A 24,590-nucleotide genomic window follows, 5' to 3' on the forward strand; every position below is an offset into this window, starting at 1 on the left:
CGCGCGCATGCACGCACACACACACACAAAAACACACATACACAATAACCCCCTATCCACCGGCGTTGAACCGCCTAATAGAGGGTATGTGAATGCTTAAAGTGAATGGCACATCGAGTGGCAAAGCAACATGCAAAGTGCAAGTATAACATTGTTTAATGTTGTTTAATGCAATCAGATGTTTAATGCATCCAAACTCTGTTTGGATGCATTAAACATGGGCTGTCAAGGACAGAAAGTAGCTTTTTGCCACTCAGTAGGCATTCCTGCGTAACTTCCTGGTTTGATGATGATGTCACGCGCATACCCTCTATATTGAACCAGTCCAGAGAGTTTCCACTGTAAATTAATTCGTTCAGAAAAAGCTGGTTCGGAACTTGAACCAAAAAATGGCCGCCGATTAGGTGAAAGCACCAGGGGCTCTATTTTTGTCCATGCTAAACCCCTTTAAAAAAAAACTTTTTTGTCTTTTTTTACTATTTAAAAAAACATTTTAAAAACAGTTCAACTAGAATAATTAGTACAGGATCGGGGTCAATATGAATATTCAAAATATCAGAGAATGTCTCAAATATCTTAATCCAATACCTCTGTATCAGAGGGCAAAGGGCGAAGCTGTGTAGAAGATTTGCCAGATTTCTCAATATCACCTGTCTTCCTCCCTGTCTCTCTCCATTTCTCTTTCTGTCCTTCTACCCTCCCATTCCTCTCTCTCTCTCTCTCTCTCTCTGCTCTCCCCTTTTCCTGCCCTCCGCCCCCCCTCCCCTCTCTCTTTCTCCCCCATTCTCTCTCTCTCTCATCGTGTCTAACCACTTGGTGAAAGCTCTGCCATGTTTGTGTCTACGTGACTATAAGTCACTCGTCCTCACGTCCAGGAAACAGAGCCACCTCAGCCAATCAGCTTCCTAATGACAGCAATCACTTAGTTAAACATCCCTCCCCCCCCCCCCCCCCCTCTCTCTGTCTCTCTCTCTCTCTCTCCCTCCACCTTCACCTTCATCATCCTCGGTGACCACCAGAGTGTGTTGCCGTGCCCACTCTTGTTTGCAAAGGGCTGTTTGCTCAGATACCCGCAGACCCCCGCCCCTCCCCTCCATCACCATCACCCCAGGTTTATTTTGTGTCCTACCCAGGCTGGTAGTGATGTGGTCCGTCTTGGGGGTTGCTCTGCAGGCCTGGTGGTTCTCCTAGAGAGGACAGAGGGCCGTATTGACCGAGCGCTGCTGGCTAATGGCCCTCGCGGTTGGGCTCCGACCCGAAGAAGAGGGCTCTTTTTTATTGGTGGAGGAGGAAAGTGGGGGAGAGTTGGGGTGTAGCAAATATGCGCTTCATCCCCGGTCGTTAGTTTTGGAAAGCGGCAGCGCACGAAAATCCACATTAAAAATCAATTTATGCACTAATAAATTCAACAGACCCACCGCAACAGCTCTGGGAGTCCTCGGTGAACCTAGAGTGGGTTCTTAAACCCCACAACCCCACTGACACCGCCGCCGCCACCTCCACACTTCCCCTCCGCCCATTAGCAGCTAGCTGAAGCGCCATTCTTAAAGGCTGAAGCTGTTAAACTGTTTGAGTGTCGCTGTAAAAGTCTGTGGAAAGTTGGTTGGAGGAGAATGTGCGTCAGAGCCTGAGAGGACAGTAGAGTTCAGACACCCTGCAGCTCATCCTGTAGCCTCCTCCTTTAATGAATGTCTCTCTGGAAGCCGACCTCCCCTCTTCCACCGGATCGCTGCCCCCCCCCCCTTCCCCCCCAGTCACTGCCCCCCCCCCCCCTTCCCCCCCAGTCACTGCTTCACATATAATCACATTCCAGGTGGATAGCACTGCCGAGGCGCTGGCACGGCGACATCATTTTACCATTCTGTCCCTATTGGGACGTACCGCGAACGGCGCTGAAGTGGACTTCGCAACGTTCAGCACAGAGGCTCAAGTCCACTTCAGACTGCACGTCTCCGTCGTTGTTTTTTGCCTATAACTACTTCCTACCTTAATATTAGGGGCTGTGGTCCGTGTGCTGAGTGGTTGACAAAAATGCGTAACCTAACCTTAAACCTAATTTGCGATGCATTTTAGATAAAGTAGAAAAGAAATGGCGTAAAATTGTGTTAAAACCAGGAGTCCAGTGCTTAGCACTGAACGCCAGGGAGTCACATGGTGTTCGGGAGCTATTCCGCGGCAGGTCAGAGGTAGCCTCGGAGACCGCAGGCATTTTGTTTTCAAAGGAGAAGGAAACGCCTGGGCGAGACATTCATGAGAACTGGCATACGAGCGGAGTGAACCTTGTACCAATAAGAGTGCAGAGGGGCGTCACTCCAAATGTGGTGATGTCAGTGTTCTCCGCTGTGTGGAGTCGGGAGCAGAGGGGGGCGTGGGGGTGGGGAGTCGGGCACATAGGGGGGTGAACCAAAAGGAAATCCCCGGCTGTCTCAGCTGGGGGGGGGGGGGGGGGGGGGGGGGGGTCCGCCCCTCTATGCCCACAAAGCCATAGTTCAGAGGCAGTTCCGTGTGCATCACAGGCCAAGTTACAACGATACGGTGGGAAAGGGCTGTTCTCCTCTGGAAGACACCAAACATCACATGATGGAACTTGTGCATTGTTGTTGTTCACAATGTAATACTGCACAGTACTACCACTATGCTTTCCATCAGCTAATTGTCACTATTCGTCATAAACATCGATTTTCAATGCAAAACAGAGTCCTCGCTCTGAACTTTGATGGAACCCATGCAAAGAACTATGATAACCAGTGCTGACAGCCAAGCAACGTTCCTTCCCTGTGCTGTTCCTTGCTTTCCGTGTCAATCGACACCCTGAAAGGTATACTGTTGTTCAGAGAACATGCTGACATTTCTATGGACATTACTAAGGCATTACTCAAACCTCTTCATGTCAAGGACCCTCAAATTAATATGTATTTGCAGACCCTTATCTTAAAACGGTTAGTGCCACGGACCCCCATACACGGTTTGTGTGCAAAGATATTCCATATCACAATTCCTCAAGAATTCTTTGATAATAGATCTACAAGCTCACAATGTGTTGAGTTGTGAGCTTGCAGATTGCTTACTTTCAAATTGCTGATGTATAGCGGTTAAAATGGTTAAACAGATGTTGATGATATATTAACTTATTTTCCTGGGGACTCCTTGGAACCCTGTCAAGGACGCCTGGGGGTCCCCAGACCACACTCTGAGAACCAGTGGATTAAGGTAATCTATACAGATTCCTTCCCCGGTGTCTGTAGGCTATATATCATTTGAAAAATAGATGTCATTTTACGTGAGCGCTGAGTGGGCAGGGAAACATCACCCCTCCTGGTGAGCACGGAAAACCTTGATGAGCGCGAGACAATAGAAGCAGCCAAGATAAACGTCTGTCTGACCAGATATCCAAGCTCACAACCACGTCACAATCTGAAGCGTTGTGAACTTGTAGATCTGCTATTTTCGACAATTATTATTAGATTTTTTTGACACAAAACGATGACACGCCCGACACCGGGACACCGGGTTCAAAGTGGTTCACTCGCTACATGCATCGCCGCCTGGACACGCAGGCACGTAAGTGTGTGCGTAAACACATGCTGTAGACAAACACACACACACAAGGTCCGCTTCAGGCAGCCCCGCTGGGGGCTCGCACAGGACCCCTCGTTAATAAAATTCACAGCGCTGGTGTATTAGTGAGAGTTATTAGGGAAAATAAACATGGAATCTGGCTGAGGGGGTCTGCGGAGGCGAGCGGCTAGGGGGCCCACGCTGCTGGCCCCGACCCAGGCTGGGGTCTGGCACAGAGGAACAGACCCCCCCCCCCCCCCCACCTCCACCTCCACCTCCGCCTCGGCCTCCTCCTGGTGGAGTTACTGTAACTGAGGCCTGCTTCACCCCAGACAGGGTCACAGCAGAGAGAGAGTGGGAGGGAGGGACAGAGAGAGAGAGAGAGAGAGAGAGAGAGAGAGAGGCTACAGTCCCTGTGGTCTCTGGTCATTGTACGTGTCTTCTGTTTGAATTAAAAAAGCATGAATCACTAGCTGACTAAGTTGAAAGGCAGGGAGCCTGTCGCCCACTCACTGAAATGAGATATTATGTGAATTGTTGAATGAACTCTGTTTGGAACTTAATTCTGCTGCTGCTAAATGCCTAAATTGGAACATTATGGTACCATTTCGGTTTGCTAGTTACTCTGGGTCTGTTCTCACTCAGAGGAGGGCTGTATTGACAGTTCAAAAACCTTGAACCTTGATGCTTACCAGTGACATCATTGGCGATTTCAAGGTGCATTTATATAGTGCCTTTTATCCAAGGCGCTTTACATAGATTGTGCATTACATTCACCCACTCACTCACTCAAACACACATTCATACACCGATGGCGGCGGAAACCATGCAAGGCTCTAACCTGCACATCAGGAGCAATTAGAGGTTCAGCGTCTTGCTCAAGGACACTTCTTCAACACTACTGTAACTCTGGGGAAGCCCGGGTTCGAACTGGCAACCTTGCGGTTTCCATCCGGCCACTCTACCCCTGAGCCCCTGCCTCCCCTATGTAAGAAACATTGGCTTCTAATCTAGCATGTTAACTTTCCAAGAAGAGAAAGGCTGTATAGTTTCTATTAGCTTAGAATCCTCATTGATGATGTCATTGGTATAGGCAGATTCCTGAACTGTCCATAGCCCACCAACCAATGAGACTGTGATAGGCCTAGACAATTTGCCAAGTTATGATGACCATGAGTGAAGACCAAATATATGAAGACAAAACATTCAAATTGATGAAATGCTCCTTTAAGCAAGCAATTTAAAAACATCATTGTCTAAACTGTGACAAAATCCTATACTGGTAATATGGTAGTCAGATGAATTTCCTCACAGGGCTGATTGTATTGTGCATTATGACACATTGTTATGCATATTTGCACGAGTAAAGCCAGTGCTCATCATATTATGCTAAAGATAATTTATAATTGGCTGACCACACTGCGGCCACAGCCAGCTCGGTCAGATGGTCACACTCACTCTCCCAGACCTCCGGGGATTAGAAGTGAGAGAGTTCAGAAAGACATTTCAGGGACCTAATTTCAGATATCTAATAACATGTTCCCTTCTGGTATAGTTGTTTTGTTTTAACCTACTGTAGTGTTGCAGTCTAGACCTCTAAAGACCCCACTTTGTGAAAACAAAGGTTTCATGGGCCTTTGTAAGGGTCTGTGTCTGTGTAGGGCCTACACAGTACAGTAGGGATCTGTGTAGGGCCTACACAGTACAGTAGGGATATGTGTAGGGCCTACACAGTACAGTAGGGATCTGTGTAGGGCCTACAGTACAGTAGGGATCTGTGTCAGGTCTGCACAGGTCCGTATATAATAGCAATGATGGAAGAAGTACTCAAATGCTTTTAAACCAGTGTTCATTTTTTCCAGAATATTTTGATTTAAACCTTAGTCAACTTAGTCTTTAGTCTTAGTCAACAAAATTAACACTGTAATTAAGTAAAAGTATCAATATCACAATGTAAAAAATACTCTGTTACAAGTAAACATTTGGTATTCAAATTGTAGGCCACTTGAGTAGTACAAAAGTATTAAGTTCAAGTTTTCAAGTATTCAAAATGTATACAGATCTTTAAGCACGCACGTTGTGACATGTTGAGAGATCTTTTATTTTCTAATAGCCAAAGTATAATAAGGTAAAGGTTGACTGAAGTGGTTAATGTATGTTTTCAAGGTTTTCAAAGTTTTCAAATAATACTTGGGAGTAAAAGTGTAATATTTGCTCCTGAGATGTAGTGGAGTACAAGTAAAAGTATTGAAAGTGTGAAATACTACAGTGAAGTTTTTATTACTTCAGTACTTAGTTACTTTCCACCTCTGCTATAGGCGCATGTGTTTAGGGCCTGTGTATAGGCTATAGGCATGTGTTTAGGGCCTGTGTATAGGCTATAGGCATGTGTTTAGGGCCTGTGTATAGGCTATAGGCATGTGTTTAGGGCCTGTGTATAGGCTATAGGCATGTGTTTAGGGCCTGTGTATAGGCTATAGGCATGTGTTTAGGGCCATGTGTATAGGCTATAGGCATGTGTTTAGGGCCATGTGTATAGGCTATAGGCATGTGTTTAGGGCCTGTGTATAGGCTATAGGCATGTGTTTAGGGCCTGTGTATAGGCTATAGGCATGTGTTTAGTGCCTGTGTATAGGCTATAGGCATGTGTTTAGTGCCTGTGTATAGGGCAGGCTATAGGCATGTGTTTAGGGCCTGTGTATAGGCTATAGGCATGTGTTTAGGGCCTGTGTTTAGGCTATATAGGCATGTGTTTAGGGCCTGTGTATAGGCTATAGGCATGTGTTTAGGGCCTGTGTATAGGGCAGGCTATAGGCATGTGTTTAGGGCCTGTGTATAGGCTATAGGCATGTGTTTAGGGCCTGTGTTTAGGCTATAGGCATGTGTTTAGGGCCTGTGTATAGGCTATAGGCATGTGTTTAGGGCCTGTGTATAGGCTATAGGCATGTGTTTAGGGCCCATGTGTATAGGCTATAGGCATGTGTTTAGGGCCTGTGTATAGGCTATAGGCATGTGTTTAGGGCCCATGTGTATAGGCTATAGGCATGTGTTTAGGGCCTGTGTATAGGCTATAGGCATGTGTTTAGGGCCTGTGTATAGGCTATAGGCATGTGTTTAGGGCCTGTGTATAGGGCAGGCTATAGGCATGTGTTTAGGGCCTGTGTATAGGGCAGGCTATAGGCATGTGTTTAGGGCCTGTGTATAGGCTATAGGCATGTGTTTAGGGCCTGTGTATAGGCTATAGGCATGTGTTTAGGGCCCATGTGTATAGGCTATAGGCATGTGTTTAGGGCCTGTGTATAGGGCAGGCTATAGGCATGTGTTTAGGGCCTGTGTATAGGCTATAGGCATGTGTTTAGGGCCTGTGTTTAGGGCAGGCTATAGGCATGTGTTTAGGGCCTGTGTATAGGCTATAGGCATGTGTTTAGGGCCTGGCTGGTATAGAGAAGGGCTGGGAGGGGTATGAGGATTTAGTAGCTTATACTCTTCAATTACCGTAGTCTGATTTTCCACAGTCATTTCAGTTCAAAACAGATGCTTAAGATAATAAAAAATAATAATAACCACGCACACGCACGCACGCATACACACGCGCGCGCACGCACGCACACACGCATACACACGCGCGCGCACGCACACTGTGTTACTATAGTGATTGTGTATTGAAGCTCCTGTAATTATAAGCCTGTATATGAGCAGAGATCCATCAATTACAAACAACACACTGTCCTCCTGCTGACTACACACACACGCACTCGCGCCATATCACCACAGCTTAACATCTGTTTGTTTCACTTCACCCTTTAAATTAGACCATCTATTAAACAGTTCAGTGTGTGTGTGTGTGTGTGTGTGTGTGTGTGTGTGTGTGTGTGTGTGTGTGTGTGTGTGTGTGTGTGTGTGTGTGTGTGTGTGTGTGCGTGCGTGCGTGCGTGTGTGTGTGTGCATGCGTGCGTGCGTGCATGCGTGTGTGCGTGCGTGCGACATGCGTGCGTGTGTTTTATAATGCAGCATACGTAAATCCACCTTCTCAAGGACTTGCAGGTTGGCAGCGGTGGCAGATGATGTGCAGTGTGTGTGTGTGTGTGTGTGTGTGTGTGTGTGTGTGTGTGCACGTGTGTGTGTGTGCGCATGTGTGCGTATATGTGTGTGTGGAGGTGTGTGGAGGTGTGTGCAGAGGTGTGATGGGGTCATTAGGTGTTTCCTGTGTCCGGCGCCTCTGATGATGTAGCGACGTGCACACTCACACGCGCACACACACACACATACACACACACACACACACACACACACACACACACACACACACACACACACACACACACACACACACACACACACACACACACACACACACACACACACACACACACACACACAGTCAGTGGTCCTGTTCTATGTCTGTCACACCAGTCCTAATGTTCTGCACCTGTTGGCTCTGCAGCAGCTGACTTCTACAACCTTACTGCTCTCTCTCTCTCTCTCGGCCTATGGTCTATCTTTCTGTCTCTCTGTCTTTCTCCATCCAATCTTTCTCTCTTCATCTCCTTACTTCCTGCCTCTACCTGCACATATCTATTTAATTCTTTCATCCACTCTCCGTACCTCTCTTTATATCTCTGGGTGACTGTCTCATTGCCCCCCCCCCCCTCCCCCCTCTCTCTCTGTCACAACACAGAGGTCGACATAGTTGAGCCGCGTGCCTACTTTGACCTTTTGACCACTGACCACCAATCTGCATGTGTAAGTGATTCCCACCCTGCCCCCTCATGGCTGTGATTGGCTTATCCATCCAGCATGGCTGACCAAATGGGTCTTGAGGGCCTATACCAATTGTCGCCAAGTGATTTAAAACGACAGACACATTTGTTTCACGTGCACAGTAGTGACAGTACTTGAGTGAACCAAAATGAGCACTCCCGAGCTCAACTGTGGTGGGAATCACTTACTCGCCCCAAACTGCACCACACGTCAGACACTGAGGTGGACATCTAGGAAGTTTCATGGCCTTGTGTTGTGATTCCACAATGATGCAATGCAGTGGGTCCCAAACGGTGACTTTTGTGACAATCAAACAATCAATCAATCAACTGTGAGTATCGCATAAAATTAAATTATTTTTCATTTACTATAACAGTCCCATTTTCCAATACAGAGCCAAATTCTATACCCTAAAATATATATATTTAACACCTCAACCCATGGTGTCATGTCATGTCTATACCGATATGGGCGGTCTAAAATATATTGTTTTCTCCTTTAATTTCTCTTCATTTTATAGTTAATATAGAAAATAGTTAATAACATGCACAAACAACGACAACAACTTGTTCATGGGAACAACGACAAAAAGCTTCATGGGAAAGTGCTTCTACTGTACTTTTCTTTTCCTTTGTTGTACATCTGAGAAGCCTACAGGCGACCCCTACCTTTGTGTGAGCCGGCCTTGTTCTTATTCATGCTATTCTCAGATCAATTTGTTTAAATTGCTTCCATTTCAGTTGCAGCAACACAACAACACAGTGGTTCTGAGAGGAGATGCTATCGCTGCAATTATTGACAATGATTCATTATGCATAAAGACCACGTGAATCTTAATGAGCGGAGCCATATGTGTGTGTGTGTGTGTGTGTGTGTGTGTGTGTGTGTGTGTGTGTGTGTGTGTGTTACACAGATGAAGGAGATAGGGTGTAGCTTAGCATGGCCATGACCTCCAGTAGAATGCCTGTGGTTGAACTGAGAATGTTGCTTCTATCAGGGCTTAGAGGGTGCGTGTGTGTGTGCGTGCGTGTGTGCGTGCGTGCGTGCGTGCGTGCGTGCGTGCGTGCGTGCGTGCGTGCGTGCGTGCGTGAAATTGAGGACAGGCTGGGGTTCCGTTATTTAAAATGGAGCTCTCTGGCTGACTGACTGTGAATTTAAAATGTAACATCTAAACATCAAGTCACCCTTCCTTCCTTTTATAACTTCAAGTTTGTTAGTTCAATGCGTTCTTGTTGATAGTGATGGGGTTGATCACTTATGCCCTCACAAGAATTGTCAAACATTTTCATAAATAGTAGCCCAGTACAAGCCCCACAACACATTGCAATGTGACAGGCTTGTACATTAGCTATTTTCACAATCTTTGGAGATGTCTGACCAAGACACTTTCTGACAATGACCACCAATAACCATGTGACCTCTGATGATATGACCGAAATACGGCCCAGATTGAAAGTGTTTGACAAACCCACACAATCTTATCCTATCTGAAAAGTCCCAGTGACTCAGACATAAACTGTAGTATTTATTAGCCATTGAGAGCCAAGGGCCCCTGGGCCCCGGCCCCACCAGCCCTTTGGGGAAACTGGACCGCACGGTAAGCCCTACTGGGTTTGAGGCCCTGCATGACAAGGGCTCCTGGGGCCCTTCATTGACCGTTGATTGTGTTAAATTTAAATAAAAAAGATGATTAAATAAATAAATTGTGTCCAGGTGCACATTATCGCCCCAGGTGCATTATCGCCCCAGGTGCATTATCGCCCCAGGTGCATTATCGCCCCATAGGTGCATTATCACCCCAGGTGCATTATCGCCCCAGGTGCCCGTGTGGGTATTATCCGATATAAAAACAACTAACCAGGGACATATATCTTCTGTGTGTTTCCAGTGTCTCGGTTCTCCAGTCCCAGGCTGACTCCCAGGCTGAGCAGGAAGAGAGCTCTGTCCATCTCTCCGCTGTCCGACGCCAGCATTGACCTGCAGACCATGATCCGCACATCGCCCAACTCCCTGGTGGCCTACATCAACAACTCCAGGTCCAGCTCTGCTGCCAGCAGCTCCTACGGACACCTGTCTGTAGGAGGCATCAGGTAGACATGGTGACACACATGCATGTATACGGGCACATAGTCTTCTGTGTTCATGCTATATTGTATATCAGTGGCTCCCCAAACGGCGTGGTGTGCCCGGAGTACTCTATAGTAAGAGAGTGGCGACACTAGCGTTGACTCCCATTAATTGTATAACAATGGAATGCGGAAGTGCTCATTCTATCTCAATGGGATAGTTCCAATGTTTGGAATATAGCCCATAGGCATACCTGCTTTGCGGCGAGATCAAAGCGTGTCGCCACTCTCTTACTATTCCACTCGAGGTGTGCCATAAGACAAGTGAAGGTGTATATTTTAATCACAGTCTAGCTGTCATTATGATTTATCACCATTCATACATGTAAATAAATATGCTCATGTTCGCTGTATATTTCTGTGGGAACGGAAAGTTATGACAAATAAAAGCCAAGTGTGCACTCTTGGTTTTGCTACTGAAAGCAAGAGGCATAATAGTACCATGCAGTGTTGAACAACAGTGTCCCAAAAAATAAATAGCTACTTTATTTAACTCAATTATTGGCATTTTAATTGAATTTGATTGAATTGATTAGTTCGATTAACTGTGATTTGTGTACTTTTTCTGTTTTGTCTATGGACTTAACATTACTCTAACAGACCCCAGGTGTGGTTATAATATTCAAATATGTCTTCCCTGTCACTGGTTTCTTCCTGAAAGTTGAAGCCTTTGAGTGAAAAGGTCCATTAGAAATACACCCCTCCCCCATTATCATACAACAACTAAGGTGAAAACCAGGCATACTTATAATGAACTGGTGGGTGTAGCCACATAAAAACATTGTTTTAACACTTTCTGTACACTTTTTTGGAAAAACAATCTTCCTCCTAGTATAATCAGTACCTGATGATCATGTTTTAGGGGGGGGGGGGGGTGATCACAGCACTCCATCTTCAACTGTATATAGTAGTACAAGGTCGTGTGGTATAATGTTGCCCCTTGAGATGACATGTGGTTGATGCTGCGCCAGTCCCTCGTTCAGCTTCCCGCATCCCATCAACCCCATGGCCTACCAGCAGCTGCTGCAGCAGCAGAGAGGGCTGAGCGCCTTCGGACACGCGTCTCCCCTCATCCAGCCCGCCGCCTCCTCCGTCTACTCCAGCCGCCAGCACCCTCTGGCCGCCTCCTCCCACCCTGCCGACCGCTCGCACCACACCAACACCAACACCAGCACCGCCGACACCAACCAGGTGAGAATAACATCAAGCCACACAACGTTTCTTTATGCTGGGAAGTCCAACGGAGGCCTGGGTACACGCCGGCACGTTTCAGATAGTCTGTATCAACCACCGACAGATAGATACGGTACAGTATGTTTTAGCCATCTATTTGAATATAGGCCTACTGTACTGTATGTTTCAGCCATTCAATATTCAATAGGATATCGTACAGTGCAGGGCCGTGTTTCACACCCCGCTCTAAATGGCGCCAGGCGCAGCGCAATTATCATTGCTAGTTTTACGTCCAACTAATTTGTCATTTTCGCACCCAGCGCCCACATTGTATAATTACCAAATCTCATCGGTGCACTAATGGGCGTTGTTATAGTCTTAAAATGAGGTGTGGTCTGGCACGTTGCTCTCTTCAGGACAGTCCAAAAAGCGATTGTGCTGTAGACCAGCCCTACTGCTCTTAAAATTTTGGGCAGGAACCCCTTTTGATGTTAGCATTATGTTATGCTTTAGCTATTGAAAAATAGCAGATTGTAGGTCTGCTATTTTTGAAAAATCGACCACTGACATAGAAACATAGCTTTTTCAGAAAACTGTCAGGATGTAGAAGACATTTTTAGAATCTGATCTCAGGTCAAAATGAGTTAAACCCGGCGCAGTGACGGCACAGGTATTGAGAGAGAGAGAGAGAGAGAGAGAGAGAGAGAGAGAGTTAGTATGTCATCCATTCAGTATGTATACACTGTACTATACGATGCTTCCAGTAGCCTATACTGTACAGTATGTTTCAGCCGCCCAGCGTGTATATTCTATGTTTCAACCATCCAGTATGTCCAGTATGATTCAGCCATTGGTCTACCACTAACAGGATATATACAGTATGTACACTCTGATCCACATCTCCCTGCTGTCTCCAGTATTACGTTGACTTTATGTTTCCGATAAGGGCTCCAGTGAGGAGCTATGTCTCTGTGTCTGTCTGTGATGTTTACACTGTGGATTGTCTTTAAGTAAACTTCCCTTTCACTAACTCACTCCTACACACAGTCACGCACGCACGCACGCACACACGCACGCACCCACGCACACACTGTAAAAGCATACAAGGCATATTACACACACACACACACACACACACACACACACATGCAATAAACACGTCGTACACACAGACACACAACTCCCGACGCACGCACGAGACATGCATGCACACACGCACACATGCATGCACGCGCACACACAATAAACCACAGCACTGTGAGTTGACAGTGATCAGAACCATGTTTCCTGGTTCTCAGCCAGTTTGAGGGGGGGACCCCCAACATTGAACACACACTCACACACACACACACACACACACACACACACATCTTCCTTGTCGTTCATCAGCTATACAATGACCTGTCTGTCGGCATATCCTCTGTCTGTCTGTCTGTCTGTCTGTCTGTCCGTCTATCTGTCTGTCTGTCTCTCTAGTAGTCTATAACAACTCATCTCTCTTCATATTTCCTGGTGGTTTGGCGTTCATAAAGCAGTCTAAATTGTTTAGTCTGTGTGTCGGGTGGTTCTGGGAGTTATGGGCCCCAGTGCCTGGTGCTGCCTGGGCCCCTCATTGCTCAGCAAACGGCCCCCGCAGCACAGCCAACAACAACGCTCGCTGCGGTATCTCTGGGCTTTATCTGATCTCCAGCCTGCTCCAGCCTCTGGCTGTCAGCAACCCACTGCAAAGTTATTCTTGTCCTGCTGACAGGAGATCAGTGCGTAAGAAACCTGGTAGATAGATCACAGTACTCAATGACAAAGGGACATTCTGCCGATTGTAGTCCTAAATCCCATGGTCAGGAGGAGATCATATAGTCTGGGGGGAAAATATACTATGTCTTCTGTGTCGTTAAGAAGAAGAAGAAGAAGAAGAAGAAGAAAATCTTAAGTTACAAAACCTTTTTTTTAAGCTCTTTAAATGAAAATGTCTCTGTCCTCCAGAATGCTAGTGGCGACCCAGCAGTTAGCAGCACGGTCAACCCAATGATGACCATCATCACCAAAAGGTCAAAGGTGAAGACGGAAGCTGATGAAGGACCACTGCCGATCTCCCCTTCCTCTCAGGTACTGGACGTCACAAACACTGGACTGGGACCAGTTTGAACCACTATGAGTGAACCACTTTCATGGTCATTTAAAGTTACCATCCATACATTTTACCATACAAATGAGTCACAATATTTTGTATTCATTCTAAAACAAAACATCTGAAAATGCATGTGGAAAATGTTGAATTCCGAAACAAAACATCTAACAAAAGCAACATTCCTCTGTGTGGTGTTCGATGTTTCATCTTGTATACAGCAGATTGTTTTGAATGGGTGATGACTTGGAGGAAGCTGAATACAATTGCATGAAATTAATTCACTTACTTACGGTATTTATTTACATCGTTGTCTGCCCTACAGAAAGGTCGACCCACTTAATACCCTTCCCAATTCCCTTAATTGATGATCAATAGTGAATAATAATGCACTGTTATTCAATGAGAAACCATGTGCTGCCATCTGCTGTGATCTATCAACATCCATCAAGAGTTGAAAACCTGATAAGATAAAAGCACAGAAAACACACTTCAGATAGGACAGTGCGTGAGTGCGTGCGTGCATGTGTGTGTGCGCGTGCCGCGTGCGTGCATGTGTGCGTATGTGCGCGTACGACGTGTGTGTGTGTGTGGGTGCGCATGAAATCACACTGTTCCACTGTCTCTCACACAACTTCCATGTCTCACTGAATCATGTCCTCCCCAAACTCGTTATTCATTACAACAGTAACCAGGTGCAATCTCATTTCGCATGTTGAGTTTTCTCCTGCCAACCAATCATCGTACTGACGTACTCTATATTGGAAATGCCGACAGCACTAATCAACCGGACAGAAATCAAATACTCAGTTGCAATATATAACACCTAATCTTTATTAAGCAAAAGTTACGATCAAATATTTGTTGTCGGGCAGAAACCAGCTAACTGAAGAAGGAAAACAAAAAACAAAACAAAATAACAAAGCAATACTGCAATATGAGTATGAATATGAGTAATATATATTGTCAAATACTTGCATGAGAGGGGGTGGAATTAGTATTTTTAAATAATATGTTTGATAATAGCATTGACTCAATCTCTACTATACTCTTTGCTCTAACAGACAGAGTGAAGTTGATGTCCACGTGCAGTGCACCCCATGTTGTCACAGTAGTCATGTTGCATAATGTTGTGTCACAGTAGTCATGTTGCATAATGTTGTGTCACAGTAGTCATGTTGCATAATGTTGTGTGTTATGACATCATTTCAGGACCATGGGGGAGGGGTTCTGGACCTGAGTGAAGAGCTGGACAGAGATGAATGTAAACAGGAAGTGGAGGCAGTCTACGAAACTAACTGCCACTGGGAAGGATGTACCAAGGAACATGACACGCAAGAGCAACTGGTCCATGTGAGTATTACACCAGAGAGAGAGAGAGAGAGAGAGAGAGAGACAGAGACAGAGACAGAGACAGAGACAGAGACAGAGACAGAGACAGAGACAGAGACAGAGACAGAGACAGAGACAGAGACAGAGACAGAGACAGACAGACAGACAGACAGACAGACAGACAGACAGACAGACAGACAGACAGACAGACAGACAGACAGACAGACAGACAGACAGACAGACAGACTTTCAGACAGTATAATGGTATTATATAGAACTAGCAGCAGACCAGAGTGAAAGTCATTTCCTAAACAAACAGTCCTCACCTTTCCTTTAATGTCTCAACAGTAGAAAGTGTCCTGCTTCTCATTAACGTGGTGCTGACTGAGTCTGACCAGAGATCAGTGTGTGTTAGCTGATCTCTTCCTGTTGGTTGCGTTAATGAGCCCGTCGGCTCAAACCCCAAAAACCCTGCAGCTGTGTCCCTCAACCCCTGCCCCTCGTGACCCCTGACCCCTGATCCCTACCCCCGCCCCCCCCCCCAAAGGGCCGCTCATAAATCCATCGTCATGCCAACTGCTCTGGAGTTTGACGACTGCTGGCCTTTCCCTTGCCATGTCCTTCCTTCCTGAGGTTTCTCTCTGCTGCTGACTGTGCTCCTATTGGCTGACAGTCATAAGGGCCATGCACGCTGTGCTCCTATTGGCTGACAGTCATAAGGGCCATGCACGCTGTGCGAGACCTAGTGTCTAAACGGAGAAGTTAAGTTGCGGCTTTACAGATCAATTTACTTTCCCTGCAAAACACATGTTGTGACTGGTCGAAAAAGACAGTTTCCGGGGGAAGTGCATATGACGGATGACTCGCCCCGTATAGACACAATGTATTGTGCATTAGGTCGTGACCAGGTGGGCTGGGAACGAGGCTAAGGGCCATGTGTCAGCGTTCTCGACTGTCCTCCTATTGGCTGACAGTCATAAGGGCCATGTGTTAGCGTTCTCTTTTTTGTCCTCCTATTGGCTGGCAGTCATGACAGTATAAAGATACTTTATAAATAAACTGTTACTATCTATCTATCTGTGTGCGTGTGTGTGTGCGTGCGTGCGTGCATGCGTGCATGCGTGCATGCGTGCGTGCATGCGCCTTGACACAGTGTTTACCACTAAAGCCTGTTTGGCCTGAGGAAGGGCGTAATTATGGGCTCAGAGAAAACACAGAGGTATCCGTGGGTAATCCACCACAGAGGTATTGTGGGTAATCCTACATGCCCAGACAATTTAAAGACAACAGCTGACCTCCTTCACCTGGCGTAGGCCAAAAAACATACATCTCAAGTCAACATGTTTCTAGAAGTTCCTGTTGTTGAGGTTTTATTCAAGTGGATGCCTCCATCACTTTACATGACGCCAAAGGGAACGAGGAAACGGAAATGGTAACAGTAAAGTCATTGTACAAAACCTCTGTGGTCGTGAGTTGGGTTTTTAGGAAAGGAGAGGAAGTCGTATACGACGGTGTCGCATGCCAAAAATAGCTATCTATTAGCTGACAGTGCGGCACCGGCGTGTGCATTGTGAGCACATACAGACATGCTGACACCTGTCCCTTCCGCAGATCCGTGCTCTGTAGGCCAGCTGTATGCAATCAGTGCTGCGGTGTCAAGCTGCGCTTACCGTGACACCGCGGCTATGATTGCGCCCAGGGCAGCCTGCACGGATGTTTCTATAGGAGGAGGAGAGGTGCAGGTCAGACTTAGACCTAAACTCAGGATGAACACAACATTATCATAATAGTATGGTAATGAAGGCTGAACTCAAAAAATATAGAGGGTACAATATAATGACAAATGTAATAATTATTTGTTCAAAGGTTTTTAGAAAGGTGCTCATTGGATGAGCTCACACACACACACACACACACACACACACACACACACACACACACACACACACACACACACACACACACACACACACACACACACACACACACACACACACACACACACACACACACACACACACACACACACACACACACACACAGTGAGAGAGAGTGACAGTGTCATCCATCATTGTTGACATTAACTATTCATTCATCACCTTGAGACAAAGGACTATAATGTCTCAGCCTGTCTGTTTTTTCAGGCTTTGTGTGTGTGTGTGTGTGTGTGTGTGTGTCGTGCACGTGTGTGTTTAGAGTAGGAAACATTTTGTGGGAAAATGGCAAGCTCTTTGCTGACGCACTACTGCCATGCATGCACGTGTGTGTGAATGTGTGTGTGTGCCAGCCAGTTTCTTTTTAAGATTTGTTTGTGGCTTTTGTGCCTTTATGGATAGTTACAGGGAAGACAGACAGGAAATAGAGAGAGAGAGAGAAGGGGAGAGACATGCAGCAAAGGTCATCATGAACGGGACTCGAACACGTGACGCGCTGTCAGTCCAGAGCCTATATGTGGCATGCGCCTGGACCGCTAGGCCAGCGGGCGCCCCACACCAACCTATGTTTAATGGCAAAAGGGAATATTGCACCCTTATCTCCTGTTATCCAATATCCAGTCACAGTTCAGTCTAAAATAATCACCTCCTCTCTGCTCCCTACTTGACCCCAGATCAGATCCCCATAATCGTCCCACCATTACTTTCTCCACTGCCTTCTTCTCCTGCCTGTACATTGATGATGTCGCTCTCTGTTGTCTCCTCAGCACATAAACAACGATCACATCCATGGAGAGAAGAAGGAGTTTGTGTGTCGCTGGGATGACTGTTCCCGTGAGCAGAAACCCTTCAAGGCCCAATACATGTTAGTGGTTCATATGAGGAGACATACTGGAGAGAAACCACACAAATGCACGGTGAGGAGCCTGACTGACTGACTTAATAATACATTTTCAAGTTTGTATTTGTCTCATGCTCAACAGTACAGCCAGTAACAGTGCAAGCGTTAGTATAGTACTCTTCAGCATGTGTAAAGTGAAAATAAGATACAACATACTATAGAAGTCAAAGCAGAGACAAAGACAAAACAGATGAAAGATGGAATCATCTGGGGAGACACACACACAGCTTCAGGCAGAATCACTTCTCAACCAGTAGGTGTCCCACCTAAAGAATGAGATGATTAATTATATTGTAACAGGATCGGTGCCTGACATTTACGACCGTCGTCCAGGCTTCCCTGCCTATGATTAGAGTTACCTTTGAACAGCCGACCACACCGACCGCTGAGTTGCTTGTCATGAAAATCCACTTTGAAACGGTGTAATCGCTTGTCGTAGAGTATTCCAAAGTGGAGAACACAACAAGAGACCGGACGAGGAAGCCGCGCGCTGCTCGGCAGCTTGCCCATTGTAAACAATAGGGACTCTCAATTTCCCATAACCCTTTGCACGCCGGAGCGACGGACCTTTTTGCGATGACATCAAAACGTGTCTCATATCCCATTCTGTCTGGTGGATTGCCAGTATGACTTAAAACTGATTAAAATGTAGATTAAACAATGAAAACATAATTTGGGCAACTCGCGAATCGCAGGGAAAGTGTTCTACAATTAATTAACTCGGGCAACTCGTGAATAGTAGTCAAAGTGTTACACGCTCTGCCGTTATTGGTTAAAATATGGTTTTAATCATTAAAATAAGTTCCTGATTGCAGCGTTAAAAGTCATAATAAACCACAGGGTTTCTCTTCATATCTGAGATCAAGTTGAGAGGCTGCTCTCTTCAGCTTCAAACATGTTTTCACCAGGGTCGACTTCTGAAGGGTGGTGGTGTTCATAATAGTGATTGACAGCATGGGGGGTGTAATTAAAATCTACAGACAAGAGCATGGGCCATGGGTCCTTATTAAGACCATACTGTACTTGTTTCAGCGCATGAGTCCCTCGCGCATCATCTGAACGCATTCCAACGCGTGTCTTTCTCGCTCTTTCCTCAGTGTGCTCCCTCTCTCTCTCTCTCTCTCTCTCTCTCTCTCTCTCTCTCTCTCTCTCTCTCTCTCTCTCTCTCTCTGTCTTCTCAACCCTACAACCCCCCCTCGATACCCCCCACCCAAACCATTTCGTCTCATGTGTTTTCATGAAGAGAAGGGTCTTTATGTCCACCGCTTTCAAGTCTAATCTAATCTGATGCCGCTTTCACCTTCAATACCAGTTCAACTCCCAACTCGCTGGGTTCTGAAGGAATAGCAGATTATGATGGTCTGTGTGGAACACAGCATGAGACACAAGGCTCTGTTGAGGCTTTTACCACAGCGTTGAACCCTGCCTTTGTTTGAGACACAACGATATTCATACTGTCTGTCTGTCTCTCTGTCTGTTTGTCTGTCTGTTAGTTTGAGGGATGTGTCAAGGCGTATTCTCGTCTGGAGAACTTGAAGACTCACCTCAGGTCTCACACCGGAGAGAAACCGTACGTGTGTGAACATGAAGGCTGCAACAAGGCCTTTTCTAACGCCTCGGACCGGGCCAAGCACCAGAACAGAACACACTCCAACGAGGTACGCACACAACACACGCACGCACACACGCACACACGCACACGCGCACACGCACACACACACACACACACACACACACACACACACACACACACACACACACACACACACACACACACACACACACACACACACACACACACACACACACACACACACACACACACACACACACACACACACACACAGTAAAATTATTATCTTTCCAATCTATTTGTAAAACGTGCCATGAAGACACATCTCTTCATGGTTTTACCATTCCATTATTTTTCTACATTACAAAGTCTTCACCTCAGTTCTCACCTTTTATCTGATGGTTCAGAACTTGAGTTTTTTTAGAAAGAGTTGCACAGATACCGTCATTATGGTGATCATTAACTGAAGGCAGATTTCAAGGCATTAGATGTAATCTCATGTTAGCCAGTTGTTCACACAACTCATCTGTATTGTGGAGGTGAACCAGTCATTACCATGTTTACAGTGGGGGACGATGCTAGGTCTGTTGCATAGCTCTGATCAAGAAGACAAAGGTAGAATATCCCACAAACAACGCTAAAATAACAGTATTTACGTCTAAATACCTGTAATTTAGTGGCAAGCACACATCAGAGGCAAATGATGCTTTAACTCATCTTTTCTTTTGGATGATGTCGGGTGATTTCTCTATCCAAGAATTGTGATGTATTGTAAGCAACCCCATACATCTTGAAGTACTCAGATTAGCTTTATCTAAGTAAAAGTATCAATGCCACCATGTAAAACTCTGTAGTACAAAAGTGTTGGTATCAAAACATACTTACGTACCAAGTGTAAATGTACTCATTATGCAGAAGTGTCCATTTCACAATCATATTATTGGATCGTAATTAGAAATGCATGAATTACTTTAATGTTGCAGCCAGCTAGTAAATGTGGGTCTGATTTGAATGACTTCATGTGCTGCTGCTGGGTAGATTAACCTATAATTATACAGAATTTAATTATGTATTGGTTGGCACTTTTAATTTCGTTGTACACGTTGCAATGACAAATAAAGATCTATCTATCATTTATCCCTGTCTTGTATTAATAAGCTAAATCTATTCTGCAAAGTAACTAGTAATTACATTTGGAAAATAATTGTAGTGGATTAAAAATTACAATATTGGCCGTATGTAGCACAACATCGCAATGCATAACATCCGCACGATAGCACACACATTAACACTACGGACGGTGTGTTGTCAGAAACCATACGTGTGTAAGATCGCGGGCTGCACCAAGCGCTACACGGACCCCAGCTCTCTCAGGAAACACGTGAAGACTGTTCACGGCCCCGAGGCGCACGTCACCAAGAAACAGCGCAACGATGTCCCGCCGAGGCCACAACCGCCCAGAGGCAGCGGAGAGAACGAGGCCAACGCCAAGCAGAGCGGCAGGGGTTCTTCTGAGGGCCGGACGGAGGCCAACGGTGCCCCCAGAGGAGTGGAGGACTGTCTGCAGGTCAAATCCATCAAAACGGAAAACTCAATGGTAAGAGACTACTGTATATGAAACTGTATCAAAGCAACAAAGGTTCCCCTCGTACACACACATACATACACACCGACCCACACCCACACACAGACACATCCATTGCAGCGCGCACACATACCTACATACAGAGTATATCCTATATATAGGAATAATACTATGGATGATCAGCTAATTATGCGTCGTCACTCGTCAACACTAATCAAACTGTTGCATGACCTACAGTAACACTTTAACCTGAGGTCTTTTAAACAGAACCACGGTTTATATTTAAAGACAACTGAATCTAGCCCTAATCACAAATCCATTAAATATTAACAAACGATACACTGAGCACCTTTGGTGGACAGGAGAAAAACAGTTTTTACCATGCACTCACAGTCTCTAGTGTATTGATTTGTAGGGCAGAATTCTTCAGATCCATTTCTAATTACTAACAAGGTTTGATGCCGCCTGTCTCTTTTCCTAACACTTTTCTCTCCCCTTCCAACCTTTCGTAACGGACAGTCTTCCCTGAGGTGAGCTCTAACACGGTCTCTCTCTGCATGAGACACAGTGGTTGAACATTTTAATCCACATCATTGCATCCATACACCCGTTTCACAAAAGAAAGAACGTAAAAGGTGATATTGATAACATTGTAATGAAGGAGTAAAAGTGCCTTCTTTCGCTAAGGCAGTCGACGTGATACAATGCTGCAAACAACAATGCTCAAACTTAGGGAAATAAGGCACCTTATGCACCAGAGGTGTACTGATGGACTGTAGTTCAGCATCTAGTGGCTGAATGTTGTCAATGGCACCTTTAACACCCTCTCCACACACACACACACACACACACACACACACACACACACACACACACACACACACACACACACACACACACACACACACACACACACACACACACACACATACACCTGATCAGCAGGGAGTCATGGTAACAACCTCTGTGGGAGCGATGATAGAAGTCATTGTCCCATTAATATTCACACACGCAGAAACACAGTGGGATCAAGACACTTTCCAATTCATTTTGGACCAGTTTGAATTACTATCACCACTGCACTGGGACCATCGCTGCTCATCCATTATCCACTCCTTTGGTAAAGGCACGTCTATGATGCATGACATTGTGGAACTACATTAGTTACAGTATTACAAAACATGCTCAAAACAACCAGAATTTTGTAGTAATTGCCCTGATATATGTTTGTTGTATAGCCGTAGGGAAGGAGGTGCAAGGTTTTACAAGACATGCATTCATTTTTCAATGACTTTAACCCAAGGCAGATATCACGACACATACCGCTTGGAGTTTACATACCTTTCTTGTAGCAATTATTCTTGGAGTCTTATAGTTTTAATTGGTCTATGATTGTCCTGTTGGTATATTTGGTAAGCATTTAATAAAGCAATGGCCATGCGAAGCCATGCAAGGCCCCTAGTTCTAAAAAACAGTGCAAACTACCACCTCTTGGTGGGCTTATTGCTTTAATTAAATGTGTCTATAGTTTGATCACGTACAGACAACGATGAGGACGATGTGGTGAAGATTCTGTCCAATAGACGACTGAAGTTCACTCAACCATCTATTATAATGAAGTTCTATACTGATATAAACCTTCTCATCTTTTTTCCTCCATCTTCTCTTGTGGCCTTCTCTCCTCACATCTTCTCTTCCCCTTCATGTCATCTCCTCTCCTCCCCTCCTTCTGTTCTTCTGCCTCTTCCTCTCTCATCCTCCTCATCTCCTGCTCCTCCTCCCAGACATATCAGTCCAGTCCGGGTGGTGTCTCGTCATGCAGCAGTGAACCATCGCCTCTTGGCAGCACCAACAACAATGATAGTGGAGTAGAGATGGCCGTGCACAGCGGGGGCAGCTTCGGGGATCTGAGTGCGCTGGACGAGGGCCCCGTGGTCGACTCCACCATGCCCGGGGGCGGCGGCAGGGGCCCCCAGGCGGGCCTCGGCGTGGGTCTCCAGCTGAGGAAGGGCGGGGGTCACGGAGGTTGCGTGACCATCAAACTGGAGAACATCAAGAAAGAGAGGCTCAAGACGGTGAGGGACGTCTGTCCCTGGGCCAGTGACACTCCGCTGCACACACAGGGACACCGCAACAACACCAAGCTGCCTCCCATACCTGCTGTCGGTGAGGATGGATTGATTTGTGCTTTTAAGTTGGGTTGGTTTTGTGGTGACGGTAGTTGGGTGGTGGTTAACTGGGTGATTGTTAGTTGTTAGCTGAGTGATGGTTAGTTGGGTAGTTGTTAGATGGGTGGTGGTCAGGTTGGTGTTGGGCAGTGAATAGCTGATGCAGGATTATTATACTTGCGCAAGCAGAGCGCGCAAGTAATGTTTTTGCCCGGTCTCTTCCGCCGTGACAGCTGTCCCGCCATTCGATGTTTATGCAGAAAAACATCAAATCTGTGCCTGTTTTGCTGGGACCAAATGACCACGAATGACCATATTTCTTACGTCATCATTTAGAGCTAGTCATAGGTATACTATATACATAATCAGTCAAAATAAAATAGCAAATTGTGCCTGATCTGCTGGGACCAGAGTATGTGGTGTGTATAGTATATGTATGACTAGCTCTTAACCCATTGATGCCTGAGGCCGAATCTGGGAACGCCTTCTAGGGCCTGACCTAAGGTTTCTGAAAACCTTCAAATTCTGATGATTTTCTTTTAAATAGTTATGTTGCTACATGTATAGCAATAGCTGATGAGACACAGAGAGCGCGCCGGCATCAAGGGTAGAACAACGTATACGTTGCACCAGGCGTCAATGGGTTAATGATGATGTAAGAAATATGGTCATTTGTGGTCATTTGGTCCCAGCAAACCAGGCACAGATTTGCTGTTTTCTTGCATAAACATCAAATGGCGGGACAGCTGTCACGGTTTTTGGCGCAAAGTAACCACAGTATACCGCTAATCAACTTACAACTACACACTCTATATAGTATATATGTATACGTATATAGTATATGCCTATATACTATATATATACTATATATAGTATATGCCTATATAGTATATGCCTGCTTTGCTGGGACCAAACGACCACAAATGACCATATCTCTTACGTCATAATTTAGAGCTAGTCATACGTATACTATATACATAATCAGTAAAAATAAAATAGCAAGTTGTGCCTGATCTGCTGGGACCAGAGTACGTGGTGTGTATATGTATGACTAGCTCTTCACCCAAACTTATATAGATAGAAACTTGAATCATACTTAATAATTATAGGTGTTTATATGCATAAAGTAGGTAGGTAGCAAATAGTTATCTAAAAAATTATACATTTCAAACGTTCCTTCACAGAGATACTGAGATTTGACAGTTTACAGCGGTCGAAAGGACTTGCGCGCTCTGCTTGCGCACTAGTTGGCCATTTATGGCCTACTAGTGTGCAACAAGCAAGTATGCACTCGACAGAGTGCAGTTCTAGTTATTAATATTAATAAGTTGTTTTAATTCATAGAGTTGATCGG

General features: G+C 45.6%; 1 protein-coding gene across 3 annotated transcripts in view; it reads left to right on the forward strand.

Annotated features, from left to right (window-relative positions):
- The window catches only part of gli2a (GLI family zinc finger 2a), a 104,601-nt gene that overhangs the window by 75,382 nt on the left and 4,629 nt on the right, over positions 1-24,590 (forward strand). Inside the window, exons 1-9 of one of the 3 annotated variants that reach the window (XM_083776506.1) lie at positions 3,437-3,561; positions 10,208-10,409; positions 11,417-11,636; positions 13,602-13,724; positions 14,956-15,096; positions 17,777-17,926; positions 19,404-19,568; positions 20,796-21,080; positions 22,853-23,234. In XM_083776506.1, coding sequence (XP_083632632.1) covers positions 3,534-3,561; positions 10,208-10,409; positions 11,417-11,636; positions 13,602-13,724; positions 14,956-15,096; positions 17,777-17,926; positions 19,404-19,568; positions 20,796-21,080; positions 22,853-23,234 — 1,696 coding nt within the window. In that variant the 5' untranslated portion in view covers positions 3,437-3,533. Of the gene's footprint in view, positions 1-3,436; positions 3,562-10,207; positions 10,410-11,416; positions 11,637-13,601; positions 13,725-14,955; positions 15,097-17,776; positions 17,927-19,403; positions 19,569-20,795; positions 21,081-22,852; positions 23,235-24,590 lie in introns of those variants that run through there. The other 2 variants (XM_083776504.1, XM_083776505.1) reach the window with 2 other exon arrangements.

This window comes from Protomyctophum parallelum (assembly GCF_964188405.1).
Source record: "Protomyctophum parallelum genome assembly, chromosome: 11".
In the NCBI taxonomy this organism is placed as follows: domain Eukaryota; kingdom Metazoa; phylum Chordata; class Actinopteri; order Myctophiformes; family Myctophidae; genus Protomyctophum; species Protomyctophum parallelum.